Source organism: Ovis aries, chromosome 26, assembly GCF_016772045.2.
Source record: "Ovis aries strain OAR_USU_Benz2616 breed Rambouillet chromosome 26, ARS-UI_Ramb_v3.0, whole genome shotgun sequence".
NCBI lineage: Eukaryota > Metazoa > Chordata > Mammalia > Artiodactyla > Bovidae > Ovis > Ovis aries.
In genome coordinates, this window is record NC_056079.1 from 6,491,257 (window position 1) to 6,516,669 (window position 25,413).

At 44.0% G+C, this 25,413-nt stretch overlaps 3 protein-coding genes across 3 annotated transcripts; all 3 read left to right on the top strand.

The window, feature by feature from the left end:
• Window positions 1-2,609: 2,609 nt before the first annotated feature.
• LOC132658685 (putative protein FAM90A12P) lies at window positions 2,610-5,132 on the top strand. The gene is made up of 4 exons (XM_060406915.1): window positions 2,610-2,729; window positions 3,160-3,356; window positions 3,784-3,889; window positions 4,422-5,132. The coding sequence occupies exons 1-4, from the start codon at window positions 2,610-2,612 to the stop codon at window positions 5,130-5,132; spliced, it is 1,134 nt and encodes a 377-aa protein (XP_060262898.1).
• Window positions 5,133-6,479: 1,347 nt separating this feature from the next.
• Window positions 6,480-11,080, top strand: DEFB108B (defensin beta 108B). Its single transcript, XM_060406916.1, has 3 exons — window positions 6,480-6,646; window positions 7,208-7,521; window positions 10,223-11,080. Exons 1-3 carry the CDS (start codon window positions 6,480-6,482, stop codon window positions 10,384-10,386), a joined length of 645 nt encoding a protein of 214 aa, XP_060262899.1. The 3' UTR covers window positions 10,387-11,080.
• Window positions 11,081-15,838: 4,758 nt separating this feature from the next.
• On the top strand, window positions 15,839-20,698 carry LOC114111034 (beta-defensin 109). The gene is made up of 2 exons (XM_027962646.2): window positions 15,839-16,097; window positions 20,352-20,698. The coding sequence occupies exons 1-2, from the start codon at window positions 16,007-16,009 to the stop codon at window positions 20,555-20,557; spliced, it is 297 nt and encodes a 98-aa protein (XP_027818447.1). The 5' UTR covers window positions 15,839-16,006; the 3' UTR covers window positions 20,558-20,698.
• Window positions 20,699-25,413: the final 4,715 nt, after the last annotated feature.

Here is a 25,413-nt window from a genome sequence, read left to right on the forward strand (position 1 = left end):
ATCCTCTGTCATCCCCTTCTCCTCCTGACTTCAGTCTTGCCCAGCATTAGGGTCTTTTCAAGGGAGTCGCTTCTTAGCATCAGGTGGCCCAAGGATTAGAGTTTCAGCATCAGTCCTTCCTATGAACACCCAGGACTGACTTCCTTCAGGATGGCCTGGTGGGATCTCCTTGCAGTCCAAGGGTCTCTCAAGAGTCTTTTCCAACACCACAGTTCAAAAGCATCAATACTTCAGCTCTCAGCTTTCTTCACAGTCCAACTCTCACATCCAAACATGACTACCGGAAAAAGCATAGCTTTGACTAGATGGACCTTTGTTGGCAAAGGAATGTCTCTGCTTTTCAATATGCTGTCTAGGTTGGTCATAACTTTTCTTCCAAGGAGCAAGTGTCTTTTAATTTCATGGCTGCAGTCACCATCTGCAGTGATTTTGGAGCCCCCCAAAAATAAAGTCTGCCACTACTCCACTGTTTCCCCATCTATTTGCCATGAAGTGATGGGACCAGATGCCATGATCTTAGTTTTCTGAGTGGTGAGCTTTAAGCCAACTTTTACACTCCCCTCTTTCACTTTAACCAAGAGTCTCTTTAGCTCTTAACTTTCTGCCATAAAGGTGGTGTCATCTGCATATCTGAGGTTATTGACATTTCTCCCGGCAATCTTGATTCCAGCTTGTGCTTTATCCAGCCCAGCGTTTCTCATGATGCACTCTGCATGTAAGTTAAATAAGCAGGGTGACGATATACAGCCTTGATGTACTCCTTTCCCTATTTGGAACCAGTCTGTTGTTCCACGTCCAGTTCTAACTATTGCTTCCTGACCTACATACAGGTTTCTCAAGAGGCAGGTCAGGTGGTCTGGTGTTCCCATCTCTTTCGGAATTTTCCATAGTTTGTTGTGATCCATACAGTTTTGGCATAGTCAATAAAGCAGAAGTGGATATTTTTCTGGAACTCTGTTGCTTTTATGATGAGCCAGTGGATGTTGGAAACTTCCTCCCTATTGTCCGCTAACTACTCTGGGTATCTGCGTGTTTTCCTCTGTCTTCTGGTTTGTTTATCGATGTGTTGATTTGTTACTTTTTCGTTTGCTCTCACTGGTCTACCCAGGAGTGATGTCCTTTGTGTTTGCTTTCAGCCTCTGACTTAATTCATTAGCATCATAACAATAAGGTCTCTCCATGTTCTGGAAAATAATAACATCTCAATATTTTTTTTTTCTGGCTGATTAGATTTCCATTGAATATGCATACTACTGAAAGCCAAAAACATCATTTGTTCATCCTTAGCTGAAACATGTATTTCACATTAGCCAGGTACAAATGAGACACTGAGGACAAAAGTTCCAGAAAACAGACCCTTAGCCGTGAGTCATCTAATCTAGTAGAGAGGAAGATAATTTGAAGTGAATTTGTACTTGAAAATTGCCTTCCCTGATGCCGAATGGGAGAGTCCAGTTTTCAAAATTCATCACACTTAATTTTTATTTTCAAATGCCTATTCTTCAATATTAAGTGTAGCTTTCCCCTAGAACAAATATTTGTGTACATGTGGGGAGATCTTTTATCTCCTAGATGGTGATACATGTAACCCAAGTCCCTAAATTTAGTCTTCCGAGGATGCAAATCCAAATGCTTATTAATCTGGGTCCTAATCTGTGTGTCAGTAATCAGGGGAGAATATAGAAATGTCTGGGAAGTTCAGTTCAGGCACTCAGTCATGTCTGACTCTTTGGGACCCCATGGACTGAAGCACACCAGGCTTCCCCGTCCATCTTCACCTCTGGGAGCTTACTCGAGGTCATGTCCATCGAGTCAGTGATGCCATCTGACCATCTCATCCTCTGTCATCCCCTTCTCCTCCCACTTTCCATTTTTCCCAGCATCAAGTCTTTTCCTATGAGTCAGTTCCTAACATCAGGTGGCCAAAGTACCAGAGTTTCAGCTTCAGCATCAGTGCTTCCAGTGAATATTCAGGACTGATATCCTTTAGGATGGCCTGGTTGGATCTCCTTGCAGTCCAAGGGACTCTCAAGAGTCTTCTCCAGCACCACAGTTCAAAAGCATCAATTCTTCGGCATCCGCCTTTGTTTATAGTCCAACACTCACATCCATACATGACTACTGGAAAACCATAGCCTTGACTAGACAGACCTTTGTCAGCAAAGAAATGTCTCTGCTTTGTAATATGCTGTCTAGATTGGTCATAGCTTTTCTTCCAAGGAACAAGCATCTTTTCATTTCATGGCTGCAGTCACCATCTGCAGTGATTTTGGAGCCCCAAAAATAGTCTGTCACTGTTTCCCTATGCATTACCATGATCTTAGTTTTCTGAAGGTTGAGTTTTAAGCCAACTTTCTCACTCTCTTCTTCCACTTTGATCAAGAGGCTCTTTTGTTCTTCTTTACTTTCTGTGAAGAGAAAGATCTGGGCAGGAGAAGACAATTTTTAGAAACCTGGTCGCAATGTCATGATCCCCATTTAGGGTCGATGGGGCAGGGATGTCTCTGTGTCTGCATCAATATGACAGGTTTTTTTTTGTTGTTTTGTTTTGTTTTCACAGAGGAAATCCAAAAATTAAGATTGAGGAGATTCTCCAGTAGGTGTGGAAGATGGCTGGTCAGTACGGATGGCTGAAAGCCTGCCGACTCTTTCAAGACCAGAAAGTGAGGAAGCAAAACCCGGGACCTGGGAGGCAGATGGCTCCCCAGCCACAGGACAAAGACTCTATGGTGAGTGGAGGCTTGGACCCACAGGGAATCTGTGGGTGGCATGGACTGCAGAGACAGGGTTTAGACCTGGAATATTCTGGGTCCATAACTCACTAGTGCATTCGCATCCAGATAGCTGCCTCCAACTCCCTCCTGAGCAGCTCGGGCCACTCAGAGCCTGGGAGGAACCACCTGGGCTCCTCGGGGTTATGTCTGCTCTGGCTTCATCCAGATCTTTCAATGGGCCCTTACTGTTCAGCCAGCCCCTCCTCCTCTGATGCTTGTGAGGAGGGCTTTGGGAGGCACAATGTTGTAACTATCCCGGCACCTGGGGGACCGCGCCCTTTCTCCAGAACCAGCATTCCACGCTCTCCATCCGTCGTTGCATTCCCTCTGAACTCGTGCCTGTGCTTTCTGCTGACTCTCTGACCTGGTTCTCCTCCACCCACAGGTAAAGTGTAAGGACTGTGGAGCCTTTGGGCACACAGCAAGGAGCCTCAGGTGCCCCATGAAGCGCTGGCAAGGGGCGCTGGTGCCCCTGCCCTTGGGGTCCAGATTCGGTAAGGAGAACCTGGCGTGGAAGCTGCAGGACCCACTGGCCCCAGGGACCCCTAATGCGGCTGAGAGAGAGGAGGAGGAAAGGCAGAGGTGAGCAGCGGGGAGGTGGGACCCAAGGTCGGGGCTGAAATCTGGAGGCGGTTCCTCTCCTTGTCGACACTGTGCTGAGCCATCTCTAGAAAGGACAGGGCAACTGGGGAGACAGAGACAGGAGCCACGTGCTCAGGGGCCACACTCGGGGGCTCACACCAGGCCCTGAAGTCACTAAGGAGAGTGGGGAACACACACCGCTTTGCACCGGACCGGCCCTGAGGCCATAGATATGAAGAGACAGGACTTCCTGGGAGACCCTGCAGGGGCCTCTGGAGTCGGGGAAGGACATGGGGGGTCTGCACAAAGGCAGAGGGCTTCAGGTCCGGTGTCACCCCCAAATGAGGAAAGGGCTGGACCACAGCACTGTCGGGCCCATCGGTGACAAGGACACTGGGTTCTGACACTTGACCTGTTCGTGTTGCAGGAAAGAGGAGCAGCAGAGAAAGCTCCTGCAGCGATTTCCCAGGAGGCCCCGCGCTCGGCAGCCGCAGAGCTGGAAGGAGGAGCCGGAGCCCGGCCTCTGCCTGAGGGTCAGTCTCTCGGGCCCCCTCCTTAATCGACTGGCCTCAGTCCTGTCTCTGGGAGGAAACTGGTCATGTTCTTTCCTGACCAATGTCAGCATTTAGTTTTCAGATGCCATTTTTCGCGGTGCCTTTGATTTTGCATTCTGACTCGCATGTCTGGCGAGAAGCTGGTAGGGACATGGAAGCGATTTTATCAGCAGCTTCCATAGTCAAATCCTTTAAGTTAGAACAGGAATCTGTCCATTGTGATTCATCCTCCAAAACTGGAACTGAAAACTCATTTTGCCATCAAGGCGCCTGCAAATCACCAATCTGTGTACAGTCTGGAGAAGAAGGTCTACCAAAAGCCTCTTCCCCTTCCTTAGCAAGAGACACTGTAGGGCATTTCCATTGGCCATTGGATGTACACATGTGTCAAGGTCACATGAGCACCCTGATGTTGAGGATCTTACCATGTGAAATTAACTCCTGTGAGGCGTTTTTCTGGAGGGAGAGGAGATTCTCACACCTGGCCTCTCTGTGTGCTCTTCTCTTACAGCACCCAAACATGCCCCTGCTTATCCACACATCCAGGAGGAAATACTTCCAGGATCCAGATCACCCAAGAGGGTCACCCACCAGGAAGGATGATGTGAATTCCAGCCTCCCCGCAGTGTCTCTCATCGGCAGGAATGTGGCCCCGGCCTCCAAGGGCAGCGTCGAGGCTCCAGGTAAGAGATGTGCGCAGACCCCCAGCCTGACATGTGTGAACCCCGCAAAGAAACCTAGACTCAGCCCCGTCCAGACCCCCCAGCAGAGCACTCCCACAGCAGATCAGGGGGCCTTCCTGAATCTCCCTCCTCCACCCAGCACAGCAGGACGTGGACCGAGAGTGGCCTTCCGTGCATCCAGGGAGACACCTGCCCAGGGGCAGCGTTTTGACCTCCAGCCTCCGGCGGACAGATCTCCCTCCAGGAGCGTGCGCGGGGTTCCCCCAGCCCATCTGCCGCCCATTGTCATCCGCGTTCCGGCCCAGCCTCTCAGGATGCGCTTCCTGAGAGATGCCGAAGGCTGCTGGACCTGCTGCTACACGGCGTCCCCGTCTCCGCGGCCTGCGGAGCGGCCAGCCCCTCCTGCTCAGAGCCCGTCCGTCAAATGGGAGCCCGAGGGACACGCTGTCCCCGGGCCCCGGAGCGTCCTCTACGATGACCTCCTGGTGTCTTCTTCCTCCGAAGAGAGTGACTGGGACGCAGACACCAGTCGCAACTGAGACTCGTCCTCCAGCGCCCGGTGCCCTGACTTGACTGTGGCTGGCGGGTGGGCTGCGTGTAGAGGGAGCGGCCGTTCCCGGTGAAGCCAGACTCCCCACCCTGGTGGGGGAGACAGCAGTGGGACCGGACCTTCCGGGGGACACACAGCTGCACACACTGCCCTGTCTCCTCATGGAACCCCAGTCTGTCCCATGGCACTTATCCAACCGAACGGCAAGCTGTCAACCTAAAACGATTATAAGCAATTGAGGCAAACTCTAGGAGTGACTTGTAACCATTGTGTAGACAGGAAGTGATGGTAGTATCTGCAACTGATGATGGTAGTGTCTGTATTTGATGGTAGTAGCTGTATCTGAACCTTTGGAACCTGCCTAAAGGCCTGACTCTGCTCCTCAGAAGGTCAGCCGACCCCCATCCTGAGATAAGTCTAGTGGACTCTGTGGAGTCTTGCACTATAAATCACAGTGGGGAAAATTCTCGTGGCTGTGCTTATCAAGTGTCATTAAATGGTACTCTAAAGCTTTGTTTTAAAAAATTTCTGTGTTTTCAGAAGAAACAAGAAAAATTACACAGTCATCTCAAGAGATGTAGAAGATCATTTGGCCACAGTCAACATCCTGGCCAGGCTGGCCCTGCACCGAGGCCCTGCAGGGCCTTCCTTCAGCCCTAAATCAAATCACCAATAGGGCAAGATCCGTTTCATATGTAAATACAACTACATACTGTTGGATTTAATATGCTAGTAGTTTATTAAGATCTTTTGTATTTATGATCATAAGGGTATTTTTGAGTTTGTTATTATGTATTATTTGATTTTGTTGTCATGGAAAGGTACACTTAGTGGCTGAGTCGTGTGTAACACTTTTGGACCCCATGGACCTCAGTCTGCCAGGTTCCTCTGTCCGTGGGGATTCTCCAGGCAAGAATCCTGGAGTGGGTTATCCTGCCCTCCTCCAGGGGATCTTCCCAACCCAGGGATAGAACCCAGGTCTCCTGCACTGCAGGAAATTCTTTACAGACTGAGCCGCTAGGGAAGCCCTATTATGTAATACTGGTATGGAAAACCGGTTGGAATCAGTTGCCACCTTGCTTTTGAATGATCATTTTCGTAAGAGTGATGTAATGTCTCCCACCAATTTTATAAAATTTACCAATGAAAAAGTTTCCATTTTAATAAAGTTTTACCATATAAAACATTTTGTGTGTGGTTTTTATCTCTAATCCTTGAAGATCATCTTAATAGTATTTTGACTCAAGATAGATCTTGTAATGGAGGGGAAAGAGGAGCATGGGAGGACTTTATGAAAAACACAGAATCAGGGCCTCCCAGATCCCCGGGGCCACTTATGCACGTTAACAACGCCCCCGTGTCAGTCCCCTGCAAGGAGAACGTGTTCAGCCTGTGCACTGCCTACAGCCACAGGAAGCCCCGGAATCACCTCAGCCCTCATCCTCAGGTGCCCTGTGACAACTCTTCCTCCAGAACCTGGGAGTCCAGACAGCAGGCTTCTGGGTATCTCAGCAGGGGGCTAGAGGCAAGTGTCAGGGACTGCTGTTCCTGGACCAACAGGGGCCAGCAGAGGCCACCACGGGTGGTTTGAGAACTCCCTGACCAACCGGGCACTTATCTACCCTTGCTCAGGCTGAGGGTCACCACCCCCTTGTCTCTCAGTGAAGTGAGTGAAAGTCATTTGACCTGATGAGGTTCTGAGAGTGAATGACCACAGGATTCAACTTCCTCCTCAGCCCTGAGGAGCCAAGCCTGATCTCAGCAACAAGCTCACACCTCCCTGGGAGGCAAGTGTCTGTTAAGCAAACTCAGATGCTTGTCATGAGTACATTGTGAGCAGAGCACCGTGGGCTTTCCAACCCGGAGAGAGAGGCGATTGATCGTGAGGATGGCTCTTAAAGCCTGGGAAGAGCTCACTAATGTCTAGTCACCGACGAAACCAGCCCCACTCACTGTCCCTGAATACAGACGGCTCCTCGCTCAGACCCTTTATTTATTTTTTAAATTTATTTATTTATTTATTTTTTCGCTCAGACCCTTTAATCTGGAGCTAAGCACTGGTAGCTCATGTTCCCATTTAACACGGTTTTCTGGTACAAAGTGTGCGCCCACAGGCTCCCAATGCTCTGAGTGTCCCACGAAAGGAGGATTCTCCGGCTTCCTGCGAAGGCTGCTCTGGCGCAGAACAGCTCTGCGCGGAGCCCTAAGGAGGTGGAGGAGCGCGGACATCCGGCCCCGACGCCCCGCTGCCGCAGGAGCCGCGGACCGAAGTGTCCTCTGCCTCTTGGAGACGAAGCCAAGCGGTCTCCTCTCTCCAGCCATGAGCACTGCTGTCCCCCTGTTCACCATTCTCTTCCTTATGAGCCACGTTCCACCAGGTAACAACAACAACAAAACCTGGCTGACGCTTGGTAAGAGAAGAGTGCCTGAGACCTTGAGCGGATCCAGTGATCAGAGCAATGTCACCATCACCTCTGCCTGAGGAGGGGTCTCGTGGGAAACCTGGGAAGACCCGCAGCCTCCTGACTCAGTCGTTCCCCACAGCAACTCTCAGTTAGACAATGCAAGGTCAAGGGCGTTTCAAGGGTGTTTCAAGGGCTTAAAAGAAACCCTCCTTGCTCCAGCACTGAAGATGAATTATTTAGGCAAATTTACTAGCAGTTTCTAGATCTAGGTAACAAAAAACAAGGCATTGTTCTGCTAAATTTTGGTCTCCAAAATTCCTCTACTTTCAGCAAAAATTAGTATTTTAAGATACTGATATAAGAGCTATGCCAAAGCTACAGGGGCCCAGGCAGGTGGATAGGTGAGGGTCTCCTTGAAAGGCTTACTCTGAGTCAGAGTGTGTGTGTGTGTGTGTGTGCGTGTGTGCGTGCGCGAGCGCGCGCGCGTGCAACTCCCGAGAGACTTCTAACCCATTGCCCCTTAATACTGCTGGTCTCCTGGCTTGATTATGTCCCCAGGCACCCCAGGCCTCCTCTTTCTTTTCAACATCTGTTCTCCTGGAATAGAACTTAAACACAGAGATGAAGATGGCACTGCCGTGGAGTCTATCCACCTGCATGCTGTGTGGTATGCCAACACCCATCACAGGGGCAGGCGCAGATGTTCATCTCCAGGACCTGTTGATCTGTGAGGGATGAGCGACTCACCGCTCTATGTCAACAGGAATGTCTTATCTTTTCCTGAGAATTCAAGGTCTCAGGGTTGGGAAGGAGTCTGAAGGTTCACAGATGGGTGAATGTGGACAGTCCTCATATAAGGAGCTGTAATCCCGGCCCTTTCATTCATCTCAGATCCCTCGTGGAGTATGGGGCAGTGGATATATTTCACAGACAGGCAAAGTGCATGTGCCTTGAGCTTTAGTGCCTTGAGCTCTCATCCCCTGGGACACTTACGCTGTCTTTATTTCAGTCATGTTTTATTTACCTCTGGCTCTCACTTAGCAAACCTCTTCTTCATCCTCGGGCCAACACTCTGTTTTGAGAGCTAGTTGACTGTTCCCTGGACTGTCTAGCCACGAAGATGACTGGACCATGATACCTTAGAAGTCAAGGGCCATCACATCTTTTTTTCTTTGGAAGCCTGCTCCCCAGTAAGGGCCTCCCATTCAGTGGATGCATAGCAAATATCAATTAGTGGATATATTTCACAGACAGGCAAAGTGCATTGTTTTGTGAACGGTAAAGAGTTAAATTCAATTTAATCCATTTGACTTTCCTTTTGAATTCAATGGACTTTTGTTGAATTGTTACAAATGCCCTACACTGATTTGAAGCTATTCAAGAGTTGGCTTTTGTGTTCTGGAATAGAAAAATCTAGAAGTGCTGGTTTTGAGACCTCTTTTAATGCCAGCAAAGAGCTTCAGAAGCTGTCTTGGGAAAGGTGCTCTTTGTTACATATGGAGACTGCTGAGATGAAGCCACTTGGACCCATCTCCAGAACACTAATGTATTAGGCCATTAGTCAATTATGAGTCAATGTTTTTAACAAGCATGTGTGTTCAGCCCTTGAAAGTGAAAGTAAAAGTCGCTTAGTTGTGTCTGCCTCTTTGTGACCCCATAGACTGTGTAGCCTGCCAGGCTCCTCTGTCCATGGAATTCTCCAGGTAAGAACTGGGATAGGTAGCCAGCCCCTTCTCCAGGGGATCTTCCCAACCCAGGGATTGAACCCAGGTCTCCCACATTGCAGGCAGATTCTTTACCATCTGAGCTATTAGGGAAGCCCAAGAATAATGGAGTGGGTAGCCTATCCCTTAAGAACTCTTAATGTTTGCAATGAATCCTACAGCAGGTTGCAACCCAGAAGAGCAGCACCAGGGAGAGAAGCAGTGAGTGCCCCCTCATGATGCAAGAAATGCTGACGTGGGTGCTATCTGCACATTACGTACGTAGGAATATCGTTTCCTTCCCCCAGAAGTATATCCTCTCTAATAATGTCCTTGTGTACATTATCTTTTGGATCTGTATTTCAGTCCCACTTTTGAAAGATACACAAACACACAGAAAGACAGCTTTCTCTAAAAAGTTTTTTCTACTTTAGAAAAACGAGCAGTACAAGACTCATAACAAATAAAGACTGCCTTCTGCCATCAGTGTCAGGAGATAACAGGCAGTAAGAAAGACGGGAGGAGCTTTGATGTGTGTGAGCCCCGGAGTGAGGGCAGGGCTGCCCATGGGCAGGCTTTCCTTTTTTAGATGCACTCAATCTTGCTGAATTTTCCAAGAATGCCCCCAATACAAATTTTTTGTGTGAAAGCAGAGGGTGCTCTCCCAGGTACTCAGTGGTAAAGAATCTGTCTGCCCAACCCTGGGTTGGGAAGATCCCTTTGAGATGGAAATGGCAACCCACTCTTGCCTGGGAAATCCCATGGACAGAGGAGCCTAGCAGGCTGCAGTCCATGTGGTCGCAAAGACCTGGACATGACTAAGCAACTAAACAACAAACAGATTTTTAAGAAAATCGAGTAACAATGAAAAATCCATACAAGCTTGTTTCCAGATATTCCTTCACCGCATGTAATTCAATAAAATTTAAGGAGAGCAGTAAACAGTAACCGTCACCCTCTTGTCTGTGTAGGCAGTGCCAGTTTCAGGGAGCTCTGTGAGCGTCCAAATGGGTCCTGCCAGGAATTCTGCCTCGACTCAGAAATTCATTCTGGACGATGTCTGGATGGCCGCCCATGCTGCTTGCCCTTGGTGAACGTCCCTGAAGTCGACCCCACGACACCCAGAGTGCGCTGAAGGCCTCCTGAAGCTTTTTGTTTGGATGTTTTATTCTCACTCTCCTGAAACCTTTCGCTCTTGCCTCTCTTTTGTTCTCACAGGGATTCTTAGTGAGTTCTCAATAAATCAAGGATCAAAATTTGCAAACACAGAACCTGTTCTAAGAATCCTGTGATGTGTCCTCACTTGGCTGTGGTTTGGTTTCCATCTTTTTATCTGGCCTGGATGAGCTCCGGTTGGGGGTGGGAACTTTCTCTCACCTCCTGTTTTCAGCTGGCCCTGCAGCCCTCTGCCCTTCATCTGGGGAGACGAATCCCCTTCCACGCTTGGAAAACGCACCACTTCACTCCACGCAGCCTCACGGGGTCTCCCTTCCTGACAAAAGGCTGTCTATTAGCTCTCCAGAACCTAGTTACCTTATAACTGGAAGCTTGTACACTTTGACCACCCTCAGCCACTCATCCCACCCCCAACAACCATCACTATATCTGTGGTTTCTATGAGTTTGGATTTTTTTAAATTCCACATATAAATGAGATCATATGGTATTTGTCTTTCTCTGACTAACTTCAGTTAGCATATATTCTCAAAGTTCATCCATGAATTTCCTTCTTATTTTTTTATGACCAAGCAATATTCCATTTGGGGACATCTTTTCATTTATTTCTGCCTTCTTCAATTTCCTTTATGATTGTCTTATATTTTCAGTGTATAGATGGTTCAATTCTTTGGCTAAATTTGTTCCTAAGTATTTTATTGTTTTTGATGCTATCACAAATAAAATTGTTTTCTTAATTTTTCAGATAGCTCATTTTTAGCATATAGAAATGCGACTAAGTTTTGTATGTTGATTTTGTATCCTGAAACTTTAATTCATTGATTAGTTCTAACAGTCATTTATGGAGTCTTTAGGATTTTTTATATTTAAGATCATTTCACCCTAATGAAAACAGAGGCTATTTAAAAAACAAAACTACCGTATGATGCAACAAATTTTCTTCTGGGATTTTTTTTTTTTTGAAGGAAACAGAAACACTAACTCAAAAAGATATCTGTACTCCAATGTTCATTGCAGCATTATTCACAATAATCAAGATATGGAAAACTTAAGTGTCCATTGATAGATGAACGAATAAGGAAAATGTGATATATATTAATATATAATGAAATGTTATTAAGCTATAAAAAGAAGGAAGTCCTGTATTTTGTGACAACATGAATGGACCTTGATGGAATCATGCTATGTGAAATAAGTTAAATATTGTATGATCTCATTTATACATGGAACCCAAAAGAAAAAAACAAACCATAAAACAATGCACTCATAGATACAGAGAACAGATTGGTGGTCACTGGAGTGAGGGTGTTGGAGGTGGGTAAAAAGGGTAAAATGGCCAAGACGTACAAAGCTTCATTATGAAACAGATCCTGGGGATCCAGCGCACAGCATGGTGGATATAGTTAATAAAACCGAATTGCACACTTGTCCTGCCAGGCATTCTGCCTTGACTCAGAAATTCGTTCTGGGTGATGTTCAACAGTTGAAAGTTGCTAAGAGACTCAATCTTAAAGTTCTCATTACAAGGAAAAAATGTGTAACCATGCTTTGCTGTTGTTCCGTGCCTAAGTCACGTCCAACTCTTTGTGACCCCATGGACTGCAGTACACCAAGCTTCCCCGTCTTTCACTATCTCCCGGAGCTTGCTCACCATGCTTTTTGATGGATGTTAATTAGATGTATGGTGGTGATCACTTCAAAATATAAGCGTATGTACACCCAAAATGAATATAATATAGTATATCAATTATATCTCAATAAAAAAATCATTTCTTTTTCAGTAACAACTAAAATATGAGGACAAAAATTCAGTAAGTATATAAAAGCCCTGGGTAATACTAACAAGCAGTTTAATCTAATTAATATTGTTTAAAACTTTCCCACAACAGTAGAATAAACACTCTTAAGTGTGCATTGAGAGATGTAAACTGTATTCTGGGCCACAAAATAGTCTTGATAAACACAAAATTATCTAGATCATACAAAATATGCTCAATAACCTTACTAGAATTAAACCAGAAATCAATATTCAGTACTTGGAAAGTTCCCATATATTTGAAAATCAAACAACTTCTAGATAAAAATGAATAAGCATTCGACTTGAGTAAAAATAAAAATATGATATAACAAAATGTGGGGAATAGAGCTACAGTAGCATTTTGAAATAAATTTATATTATCCAAATGCTTATATAGTCAAAGAAGAGCATGTTAAATCTAAAATAAATAAAGGAGGAGATTAATGTAAATAATAAAAGAAATTAAACATACAACCAATAGAAAATAGAAATGAAAAGCTGGTTCTTTGAAAAGATGAATAAAATTTATGTGTCTTACCATTCTGATCTGAGAGAGAGCACACAGATTACCAATGCCAGCCATGAAGGAAAACACATTAGATCCTACAGATTTAAGGGGAACAACCAGACATTATTAGGCATAGCTTTACGTACATAAATCCAACAAGATCGATGAAAATGGGTGAATTCTTTGAAAGAAACAAACTACCAAACCTCGCTTAAGCAGAAATAGATAAAAAAGAAGACAAAATAGACTATAGGGACAGAAAGATGTCGTCAGGGGCTGGGAACAGGAGACATTGGACACGGAAGAATATGACAGGGATTTTGTAGGTGATAGAACTGGTCTAGGTATTGATTGTGGTGGTGGTTATACAGCTATATGCATGTTTAAAAACTTGTAGAAATGAGCTAAATTTTAATGAATAAAATTCTATTGTGTAAGACACATCTCAATATATCTGACTTAAAAGACAACACAAATGTCAGTTCTGTTCCTGTCTTCAGCTTTTATAGCTCCCTTTGACTTCTAATAGCTTGTGGCTTCTTTTCCTTGGGCTTTAATGTCAGGAAGTACCTGCTATATTCCTCCACCCAGAACACGGCCTTCCTGAGTAACCACGGCTTCCACCCCCAGAACTTTGCTGTACCTTTGAGACCTGGCACCAACATAGGGACAGGTAAAAATCTTGAGGAGTTCCAGTCATGCAGAGAAGGCTTCATCATCACCCCTTACTGTCTGAATTATAAAATAGTGGGCCCTGATACTGAGTGATGGAAAAAACCCTGTCTGGCTCTGCTCCTGATGAGTTCATATAACCCCAACTTTTACCTGGGTTCATTCAAAGTCAGCTGCCATCTGATAACCCTACAGCCAAACCTTTGCCCTAAGGAGTGGTCCAAAAGTAGAAGAAAAACAACCCTGCCTGAGGATTTAGATACTATAAACCAGACCTCTCACCTGGAGATGCTTTTCTGCCCAGCACATGGTTGCCTTCAGCTGATACCTTCAGCTGTGACAACCAGAAAGATGGTACCGGCATCTATTAATAGTAGCCAAGATGCTACCAGCCAAGGATGCTCCGAGACGTCTTACAACGACAGAAATGACCCCAAATCTCAACAGTGCTGAGGTTGAAAAACTCTGCTACAGGCTTTGATACAATGATAAGAACCAGAAACCAGAAGGGGCTGAATATCTTGCCTCAAGAGCATGCTGTAGCCTCCCTAGAAAAGCCCTAAATAGGTATGAGGCACCCACCCACTCCCATAACTATCCTTCAGAATGGTGAGCCTTTAATTCATGGGCAGGCAGGATAGGAAAGTGATTCTTAGATACTCCAGCATAACTGATAGCATTTTTCATTCTTACATATTGCTTCTCTCTTGTTTTTGCTTCTAAGTCTTTTTCAGGGTCTAACCACCTTCTGGCCCAGTTATCATCAGATCCCATTGCCAGAATGAATCATCATTCCCAGTTCAATATCTCTCCTTGTATTTCACTCTGGAACACTGCTTCCCTAGGTGACTTAAACTCTAAGAAATGCAGAATGAGTTTACAACATAATCACATGGAACATCTGCATGTTGAAAAAAACTCTGACTGCTCGAACTTTCTAACATCGCATCCACGGTGGCATCACTTCCCCAGAGTCTCTTTGCTCCAGTTCCCTCTTTGACACCATGCTTCCCAGTCACTCGGGGCCCAGGAAGGTGCAGATTGCATTTCCCAGACTCCTTTGCCAATTTGCTTCAAGGATGGACTCTCCAGGAAGAGCTGGAGCTTGGAGAAGGGGGATGGACTTCCTCACTTTTGTTCCTGTCACTGTTGCTATAGCAACAGTGGCTTGCATCCAGGAGCAACAGTGGCCTCCTGGGTCCACATTCTCATGGTGATACACAACCCATCTCACAATGTCCTCAAACAAGTGTCCGCAACAGCTAGTCGATGCCCCCTTTCATAGACCTGAGGACTGACTCTGAAAGGTCTCCCCTCAGGTCTGCAGAGGCACTGGCACGGCTGGGCGGCGTGCCCCCTCCTCCGAGGCCTGAGGACCACAGGTGTCCTCCCCTGGCTCCTGGCTTCTTCCATTTTGTTGTCTCACTGAGGGGTGATATCCATTGCCTGCAGTTGCTTCTGGGTTCCCTCGGCATTCTCTCCGAACAAATCCTGATGTAAGTCCCCTCTGTAAACCAAAGCACCACTCTGTTCTAATTGGGCGGATCCTGACTGATAGACCTGCTGCCACTATTGTTTCTCCTGCTGCTGTTACTGATACTATTGCTGTATCATCCTAGAAATCTAGGTAGCAGGTCTAGTTGCCTGCTAAGTCTCTTCAGTCTTGCCCAACTCTTTGCAACCCTGTGGACTGTAGCCCGCCAGGCTACCCTGTCCATCGGGTTCTCTGGGTCTAGTTACTTTACAATAAATGGACCAAAGGTAATGCAGACAACATTTTCTCACTGACAATTGGTACATCAAATAGGTGAAAAATACATTAAGACGGTAGAGTGGGCTTCCCTGCTGGCTCACTGGTAAAGAATCTGCCTTCCAATGCAGGAGACATGGGTTCAATCCCTGATCTAGGAAGATCCCATATGCTGCACAGCAACTAAGCCGGTGCACCACAATTATTGAGCCTGTGCTCTAGAGCCTGGGAGCCAAAACTGCTGAGTCCATTTGCTGCAGTTGCTGAAGCCTGAGCACACTAGAGCCTGTGCACCTCCAAAATTAGAGAAGCTACTGCAATGAGAAGCCTGCGCATCGCAACTAGAGAGTAGCCCCTGCTTGCCACAACTAGAGAAAAGCCCGCACAGAAACAAAGACTCGGCACAGCCAAAAACAAATAAATAAAAATTTAAAAAGACTGTAGAGCAACTAAAACAGCAATTTTAAAGGCAAAATGTGCACTTTCAATTCTAGACATTATAAATGTGAAACAGAACTCAATTTCTATTTTTCATGTAACATAAAGAGGAACTGACTGTGTCTTCATCCGCTGACTGCTAAGGTCATCAGTCCCCTGCTGGGAGGGTCTCCCCACAAGGGAACACAGCTGACAGCTCGGATATCCTGAATCTGGGAAACCCACGGCATCAGCTTCTGCTTTCTCATCCGTTGAGTTTCCACCACACCGTGTACTTTTTTCCCTGGAGATTTCCTGTGAAAGACTGAGGTAACTCTCTTTTGGACAGGCTCTACTAACCATGGAAAAACCGCAGGCCTGGGGACACTATAAAAGGCCACGGACCTGCCCGCCCAGCGACCCCCAGCTGAAGCCATGCAGACGCTCCTTCCCTCCAGCTGCTGCTCCCCCACCAGGCTCCACCTGCTGCTCTCTGTGCTCTTCTTCTTGACCCTCTTATCCCCAGGTAAGGTGGCGGCTGATTACCCGGGTCCACAGTTCAGAAATCTGTTGGGAAGGTCAACAGCTCGAATCAGTCTTATAGATTCATAAACCTAACAGGATGACAACAGGGGAGGACGGTAGAGAGATCATCCCTTTGCCGTTAGCCAAATGCTGGATGGCGTCACATTCGGCTTTATCCTTACTTTGTAGCTTGGGATGTCTGGGTGAGGCACAGTGACCCACTGGTAGGCAGGTAGATCGGAAAGGATTGGATTCCATCAGCATCTATTGTTATATCTATTCAGTGGGTCAGAAACAGACGGACAGAGACCTAGCGACAGGATTTAGTGCAGAGGGTGCGTCCTGGGGAACTCTGTCCGGTAGGTTTGCCTCCTGAAGGAACTGACAAACCAGCATAATAATGAGCACAGCTCTCATTACGGGAGAGGTGTAGCCGTGATTATAGAAGCAGGATGAACATTTCTAAAATCTGAACTAGACATCTTTGCAAAGTGAAAGGAGCACTTATCACTGTATCAGAACTAAGGCATAACCCAGACCTGTCTCGTTTAAACTGGCCACTGGGCCATGCTATGCAAATGGCAAAGACCCAGAAAGAGGGTTTCAGAAAGAGAATTAGAGTCCCTAGGGAGGGATTATGGAGAAGATCAAGTGCTGGTCCACATTTTAGGAAGGGCTTCTTATGTTACGTAGCATTGCACAGAGTAGGTACCTCAACATAAATCTGGAGGCAATTAGGAGGATAACAGAGTTTGGAATACTAATGCATGTGCGACGTGGGAAGAAAATGATTGGGCTGGGAAATGCAGACAGTCACATGAAATGTGAGACTGTGACCTTAAATCCTTAGGGCAAAGAATAAATGTAAGACCTTTGAGAGGTGCCCGAAAGACTGTAAGACAAACCACCCACGCTGCTGTCTCTGTGACCTCACTTCCCCTCCCTTGTGGTAGGTCCTTACACCTCTGGAGTTTTAGCTAATTAGCTTTCTTTGAGAACCCAGATCACTGAGGGGCTCTTAAAAATATGATCTATAAATTCCCGGATGGCTCAGATCGTAAAGAATCCACCTGCAATGTGGGAGACCTAGGTTTGATCCCTGGGTTGGGAAGATCCCCTGGAGGAGGGCATGACAGCCGACTACAGTGTTCTTGTCTGGAGAATCCCATGGACAGAGGTGCCTGGCCGGCTACAGGCCATGGGGTCACAGAGTCAGACACAGCTGAGTGACTAAGGACACACACATAAATTACTCAGCTTGCTTTCTTTGTCAAGGCAAGAATATATTTATTTTCTCATATGGATGATTCCCATACTGTTAGTCTGTAAAGGTCCCAATATGTTACTTCTCCATTAACTTGTACTCACAGTATCTTACCTTCCTGGTCTTCTTTCATAATAAATTTGTTGCCTCTACTCAGCTTGCCATGTTCTTACAGTCTCAACTGAGAATGTGTTTCTGCAGCCATCCAAAACTACTGCTATAAACCTCTCCTCTTCTTTATCTCAGTTCCTGGCTTCCAGTCCTAACCAAACAGCAATGTGCAAAACCCAAGAGTCAATCCCCGCGTTTGGATTGGTGATCACAGCATTGACCTTCCAGGAAACCCTCCACCTACCCAGTTGACCAATACTGAGGGCCCACTGCTCAAGTTTCAATTCACAGACTTTTTTCCTTGAAGAAGGAATTATTTTAGGAAATCAACCTATCATTTTCAAGAATAGAAATATTTCAAAGATATTCTTCAGGGTCCGTTTATTTCTACAATAGCAGTCACTTGAAGCACTGAACCCATAATCTCGGCCAGAGTTTAAATCTTTCTTGCAACCTGATTGTGTTTGGTTTGTGTCTTTCAGTTATTTCCCCGTTTCTGATGCATTGATGGTGCCCTGTGATTTCTGGCAGCCCTGCACATTCTGTCAAAATGTTACTTATATCGTTCCCATGGCAGCTGGGGAGATATTGAAGGAAGGGTTCAAGTAGTCATTGACTTTCCTTCTATGACTTATGGCACGGCTCAAAAATTTCAGAACTATATTCATATAGTATTGACTGGACATTCTTCTCTTCTTTATGATTTTCATGGGATTGAGGCTAGTATTTTACTATGAAACATTATCTGGAATTTTTCTGTGCAGACAAGCTTTAACTTGGTTAAGGCAACACCCTTCCTATTTAAAAAATAATGTTTATCAGATGTTAATGTTGATTTTCTTTTCCATTCTCCCCTTCAAATACATATTTAAGTTACTTGATCAAGTGGGAATATTGTCTATGTAACTCTGTTACAGTAAACAGGAACATCACCACCAAATTTTAAGCAGAAAATACTGACATCATTCTTAGCTAGGCATGGCTTTGACAGGCAAGCATAAAACAATTAACGTCATGATAATAAAAACTGTCTTATTTAATAGACTCCATCCAATATTAAATGGACTGTGCATTATTTCTTGACTGGTAAAATCTTGACACTATGAAAATTCTCAAGACACAGGTGAGTCCAAGTGAAGCTACTAACTGTCTGTTTCCTAACTCCGGCTCTAGGTGGATTTTCCATCTAGGTGGATAAATCCATCTAGGTGGATTCATTTAGCTCTGCTGCTACAAAGCTACTTGGTAAATTAACTTTTCTACTGTATAAATCACCAGGAGGAAATAATGGTCTGGACACAATGACCAATTTTCAGCTTTCTAATACCCTTTACTTTTTTTTTTTTTTACTTTACAATATTGTATTGGTTTTGCCATACATCAACATGAATCCGCCATGGGTGTACATAAGTTCCCACTCCTGAACCCCCCTCCCACCTCCCTCCCCATACCATCCCTCTGGGTTATCCCAGTGCACCAGCCCCCAAAAAGATATAATTGAAAGGATCATTTAGCATGTCCAGAAATTTAAATTTCCTCTGATACACTCCATGATGAAAATTTCTTTGTCCCTTGAGTTAGGTAGATCATATCTAACTTGGAAAGAAAAAAATAAATTCTACTTTCGGAGCTAATTGAAACATGAAGAGATTGAGAGGCTTTCTACTAGTTTAGAATGAACCAGTACCACATCTGAATGGGCTTCCCAGGTGGTGCTAGTGGTGAAGAATCTGCCGGCCAGTGCAGGAGATGTAAGAAACATGGGTTTGATCCCTGGGTCAGGAAGATCCCCTGGAAAAGGGAATGGCAACCCACTCCAGTATTCTTGCCTGAAGAATCCCATGGAGAGAGGAGCCTGGCCCTCCCGTAGAGTCACAAAGAATCGGACACAACTGAAGTGACTTAGCACACGGCACATCTGAGTATCCACAGAGTTGTTTTTCCTGAAACCTCCCTCATCCCTTATCTAAATGGACTGGAGGAAATAGGAGGTGAAAATGCCAAACATTTTAAAAGAAGCATAAGCACAGAGACGGAAGCATAAGCTGACGGAAGAAAATTGCAATGTTAACTATATGAGTCTGCAAGCTTCCTACGACCTACAACCCCAGAATTATCTTGATCCCGTTTAATCAAGGTCATTTCATTTCTTATCAAACTTATTTTTTCCCAATATGTTCCATCCACATAAGTCTTTCTGTTCTTCAAATAAACTAAGCAAAGGACCTTGCTCTCTGTACACCTATCATACCCTCATGTGGATAACTGCTTGTCTGTTTCATTTTCATCATTCACATCTCAGTTCAAATGCTATATCCTGAGAAAGCCTTTCTTGGTCCATTTTATCAGCTCCATCCTCCAGACTATATCTGGCTTATTATTGTATTCTAACCACTTAACACTTCGTGAAATTATCTCATCATTCTATTTTTCTATGGTAAACTTTTCCTCACTGAATATAAGTGGCTGTGAGAATAAGAAACATTTCTGCCATTTTCACTGTTCTATTGCTAGTACAAAGAAAAATGCCTAGTGAATAGAAGACACTCGACAAATACTGGTTGAAGATTCATATAAAGGAGTAAAATAATGACATTGTGTATTTAGAACATACATTTTGTCCATTCCTTTGTTGTTTCACTTCAACATTTACCAAAGTTATTTTTGAAGCTTAAAGATATAAGGAAAGGAGGGGAGTTTGTCAGTATTTTGGCTGTTGGGTAAAAAGGAGATAGTGAATGTGATGAAGCAATTGGATGGACACTGTCTGGTTTCTTTCCTGCATGTAGAAATGCTCATGCTAGATCTCACCTAATCTCACACCTAGATTTACAGGTTTATGTTCATGGGCTAATGATTTTAATGCCTCTCCTTCTGCAGTAAGAAGTGGTATGGGTCCTGCACAAAACCACTGTATCAATCTGGGAGGCACTTGCCGAAGAGACATCTGCAGAACGACAGAGGATATAATCGCCTACTGCAAGAGAAGGTGGAAATGCTGTCGCTCATGGTGGATTCTCATACCCGTTCCAACGCCTGCTATCTATTCAGACTATGTAGACCACGTTAAGCCTAAGATAAAATGAAACTTGGAAAAGCATCAAAAATGAAACATGCTTGTGTCTAAAAATTTTAGAATATACACATTAAACACTGCTGGCTTTATTATCAACTTCTATCATCTCTTGTCAATAAATAACTATATATTGATTTCAAATCAACCCGAATACTGCTTCTTTGGAACTCGTTTCAATCCAAAAAAATCCTCTTTGAAAGTAACAAAGATTGAGATTGTCATACATACACAACAGTGTGTAAAATAGCCAGTGGAAAGTTATTATAAAGCACAGGAAGCTCAACTGGGCGCTCTGCGATAACCTAGATGGGGGTGGGCAGGGGAGGTGGGAGGTCCAAGAAGGAGGGGATGTACGTATGCATATAGCTGATCCACGCCATTGTACCACAGAAACACAACACGGTAGAGCAATTGTACTCCAAACAAAGCATAATAAGAAAAAGCAAAGACTATTTACGTAACAAATTTTCAAGAAAATTATCTTAGAAAGATAAAAAACCAACAGGTTGCAAAAATGAAGATATCTTTATATATGCAACATAACTAAATGGACACACAGAGAGTTCAAAGGAAATTCAAAAGCCAAATATAGAGGAAATCTAGAAACTGTCTGGAAGCGGAGGAGATATAAATAGGAAAATGGGAGAAAACTGGAATGAGGCAAGAGAAAATAATTTGGGGTGATAACATAGGATTGTAACTTCATGACAGATAACTAGAAAGAGATGAAACCAGAAAGGAGGAAACGAAAAGTTGAAGACCAACAGAAATAAGTATACTAACACATAAAATCTCAATTAACAACCCCTCCCCAAAAGAGATATTTATGTCCTACTGCAATGAGGAAATATTGTGATCATATAGAGATTCTCAATTATTTTACTCCTCTACACAAATAATTTGCTTTTCTAGAACCTAAACATTGTACTGTAGAAAACATAGGAGCCTCTCTCAGGGTATGCTGTCAATATCCCTTTTAAATAGACTTCAGATGTATCACAACTTCTGACTACAACTTCATCTTCCTCCCTAGAGTCATAAGGTCTCACTTTCCTTTCTTGAATGCCCTTAGGACTTGAGTTCAACCACATACCTCAAAGTTGTTCTTAGAAGGAGTCAGTTTTCAGTTATGTGGAGAGCTTTGATGATTAAGAAAGTGTGGTTTGGTAAGCGAAGACTCCCCTTCTCTCATCCTATAATGCAGTATTTGTGAAATCAACTAACGTTTGACATGGCAGATAAGAATATCAGTGGAGAAATGACAATCTCTCCAACAAATGGTGTTGAAAAAACTGGGTAATCAGATGGAACACACTGAAATCATACCCCTATCTTATACTACACATAAAAAAATTAACCTGAAATAAATTAAAGACTTAAACATAAGACCCTATATCATAAAACTCCTAAAAGAAAATAGGGGAAAACTCCTTCACATTTGCCTTGGCAACAAGATTTTTTGGGGTATGACACCAAAAGCACCAAGCAAAAATTAACAAGTGAGACTTGATACATCAAACTAAAAGCTCTGCACTGCAAAAGAAACAATCTACAAAAATGGAAAGGCAATCTACAGAATGAGAGAAAATATTTGCAAACTATATTTCAGGTATGGGTTAATATATATATATAAATACATAGGAAACTCACACAACTCAAAAACAGAAACCAAACAACTCAATTTTTAAAAAATGGACATAGGAACTGAACAGAAATTTTCCCCAAAAAACCATACAAATGACCAACAGGTACATGAAAAGGGTCTCAACATCACTAATTATCACGAAATGCAAACAAAAACCATAGTGAAATATTACCGCACACGTCTTAAAATGGCTAGCATCAAGGAGACAAGAGCTAACAAGTATCTGGAAAAAACAGGACATCTGTGCACTGTTGGTGGAATGTAAAATGATCCAGTCACCATGTGAAACAGCTTGGAGGCTTCTCAATAAAGTAAAAATAGGGGGAAAGGCTGCGGGTCTCCTTAAGCTTTTGGCATAGAGTCTTTAGACAATCACGGTGATTGAGGAAATACTATGCTCTTTGACTCTTCTGTTCTCACCAACCTTGTCATATGGGACAATTATACAAAGGGTTATAATGGAGGAGAACATTTTAGTTTTCAGTGTGAACTCAGTGTATTTACCTTTCAGGTGCTACTTAGAACAAAATACATATGTGATACTGGCCTCTCTTTTAAAGAAATAAAAGTACAGTTTCTTTTTTCCAGAAATGGACCTTATGCAATTATTTTCTTCCTCGTATGATAAAGAGTCCCCTTGCAACACAGAGGACTTTTTGGTAACCAGGACTTTGCACTCAATGATCCTTCAAAAGATGCTGGTCAGAGATAGTGACCCCTGAAAAATGTGAGAGCCCACAGAAAAAGTACAGGATAAGCCATCTGGTCTCCAGTGGTTAGGTTAATTTGTCACCAAATTTAGAGAGCCCAGGGTTTGGAAACATTCCAGTGGAAGCTGTTTTATTTTCTTGCTTGTTAAGCTTCATTGACTAAAAGGACTCTTGGTCTGCAGAAGTAAATAAAAGGCGCTGTATCCTGCTGTTCCTGATTACTCACTGCTCTACCACGCATTCAACCATGAGACTCCATTTATTGCTTTCTGTGTTCCTTCTCTCTTTGGCTATAATACCAAAAGGTAGGTGGCGAATAACTGTAGACCTGGGTTCTTAGGAGACCTACTCGGACACTGAGTTATACCATGGCCATATTGACTCAGACCCTAAAGCACAGTCTCAGGGATACAGAGGTCCAACATGAGCATCCTCCTTAGAACTGATGGCGTCCAAATTGGGAAGAAGGACAAGGATTTCCACCAACAGAAAACAAGTTCTAAGAGCTCCATGATTACAAAAGGGGGCTCAAATTTAGGGGGATGGGGAGAAGCCTTGACATCTGACACAAGGATACAAATCAAGTAGCTTTCACAAGGGCCCCCATCTCCAAAAGAGACAGTGGAAATGGCAGCTGTTGGGTCAGACTTGGTTAGTGAATGAAAGTGACCTGGAGTCTATTGGCAAAGGAATATTTGTGAAGGGTGAAAGTTAGATGTGTAAGAAAGCTCAGGAGCAACAACAAAAAGAAATTCTATCAAACTATTAAAAACCAACAGGAAGCAAGGGAATTTGGGAAAAGCATGGAAATTTGGGATGGTGCTTCAGTGGCAAAATTTTAAGTGTAATGTAAAATAGGAAGGAAGCATTTTACCAGTCTGATATACACCCTTGGTGCTCATGATTGAGAAGCTGGAATGTTAAAGCATAGATAAAGGAGAAAGAGAATGTGGTCATTTTCAGGACAGTTTGTTCAGATCCTTGTAAAACTGATAAGACTGTTTTCTCCACTGTTCATGGCAGGATGCTCCAATCCTTCAAAATGATACCAGTGTTCACTTGGGTAACTCTCCTTCTTCCTTGAATCATCTATTTAGCTCAGTTCAGTTCAGTCGCTCAGTCATGTCCGACTCTTTGTGACCCTATGCACTGCAGCATGCCAGGCCTCCCTGTCCATCACCAGCTCCTGGAGCTTGATCAAACTCATGTTCACCGAGCTGGTGATGCCATCCAACTATCTCACCCTCTGTCATCCCCTTCTCCTCCTGACTTCAATCTTGCCTAGCATCAGGGTCTTTCCCAATGAGTCAGTTCTTCACATCAGGTGGCCAAAGTATTGGAGTTTCAGCTTCAGCATCAGTCCAATGAATATTCAGGACTGATTTCCTTTAGGACTGACTGGTTGGATCTCCTTGCTGTCCAAAGGACTCTCAAGAGTCTTCTCCAACACGACAGTTCTAAAGAATCAGTTCTTCGGTGTTCAGCCTTCCTTATGGTCCAACTCTCACAACCATATATGACTACTGGAAAAACCACAGCATTGATTTAGACAGACCTTTGTTGGCAAAGTAATGTCTCTCCTTTTTAATATGCTGTCTAGGTTGGACATAGCTTTTCTTTCAAGGAGCAAGTGTCTTTTAATTTCATGGCTGCAGTCACCATCTGCAGTGATTTAGGAGCCCTGCAAAATAAAGTCTCTCACTGTTTCCATTGCTTCCCCCTCTATTTGCCATGAAGTGATGGGAAGATTCTTCAAATACCATCGAAGATATTCCCTTGTTTGATCTTCGCCTGATCTATGAATATCTTAGGATCTCTGACATACAGTTGTCCCCTCTTGAGGGAGTTCACATAATTCTCATCTTGGCCTCAGTTACATCAGAAGTAGACACACTTGCAGTGATAGCTACTGTAAAATTATATGATGTTAAGGACTTAAAATTAGAAGGTAATTTAATACTTAATTCTTTAATTTTACAGATAAGAGAATTTACATAAACCACAATAAAAAATATTTCACTAAGGTCATTTAGGTAGGGGCAATTGCAGCTGAAACAAAATTTTTTTAAATTTTTTTATTTTGAATTGGAGTGTAGCTGATAACTTTTTGCTACTTTCTGTCAAAAGGCCTTCTTTCTGTCAGATTTCCCTCAGAAAATCACCTCCTTTCTGTCAGAAAGGGTCTTCTTTCTGTCACATTTCCCTCAGAAATTGTCTCTTTTCTGTCATAAAGTACCTTCTTTCTGTCAGGTTTCCATCAGAAATCAACTTCTTTCTTTCAGTAAGCGCTTTCTTTCTGTTAGGCTTTCCTCAGAAAATCTCTTCCTTCTTTCAGAAAGTGTCTTCTTGCTGTCAGGTTTCCCTCAAACATCTCCTTTCTGTCACAAAGTGCCTTTTTTTCCTGTTATGTTTCCTCTGAAATCACCTCCTTTTTGTCATAAAATACCTTTCCCCCACCTGGTTTTCCTCAGAAAATCACCTCCCTTCTGTCAGAAAGTGTCTTCTTTTTGT

Bases quoted from the DNA above. Each gene is read 5' to 3' on its own strand.
- LOC132658685 (XM_060406915.1), top strand. From the start codon at position 2,610: ATGGCTGGTCAGTACGGATGGCTGAAAGCCTGCCGACTCTTTCAAGAC. The intron at 3,357-3,783 runs GTGAGCAGCGGG...TTCGTGTTGCAG, and splicing joins GAGGAGGAGGAAAGGCAGAG to GAAAGAGGAGCAGCAGAGAA. The intron at 3,890-4,421 runs GTCAGTCTCTCG...CTTCTCTTACAG, and splicing joins AGCCCGGCCTCTGCCTGAGG to CACCCAAACATGCCCCTGCT.
- DEFB108B (XM_060406916.1), top strand. From the start codon at position 6,480: ATGCACGTTAACAACGCCCCCGTGTCAGTCCCCTGCAAGGAGAACGTG. The intron at 6,647-7,207 runs GTATCTCAGCAG...AAGCACTGGTAG, and splicing joins TCCAGACAGCAGGCTTCTGG to CTCATGTTCCCATTTAACAC. The intron at 7,522-10,222 runs GTAACAACAACA...TTGTCTGTGTAG, and splicing joins TATGAGCCACGTTCCACCAG to GCAGTGCCAGTTTCAGGGAG.
- LOC114111034 (XM_027962646.2), top strand. From the start codon at position 16,007: ATGCAGACGCTCCTTCCCTCCAGCTGCTGCTCCCCCACCAGGCTCCAC. The intron at 16,098-20,351 runs GTAAGGTGGCGG...CTCCTTCTGCAG, and splicing joins CTTGACCCTCTTATCCCCAG to TAAGAAGTGGTATGGGTCCT.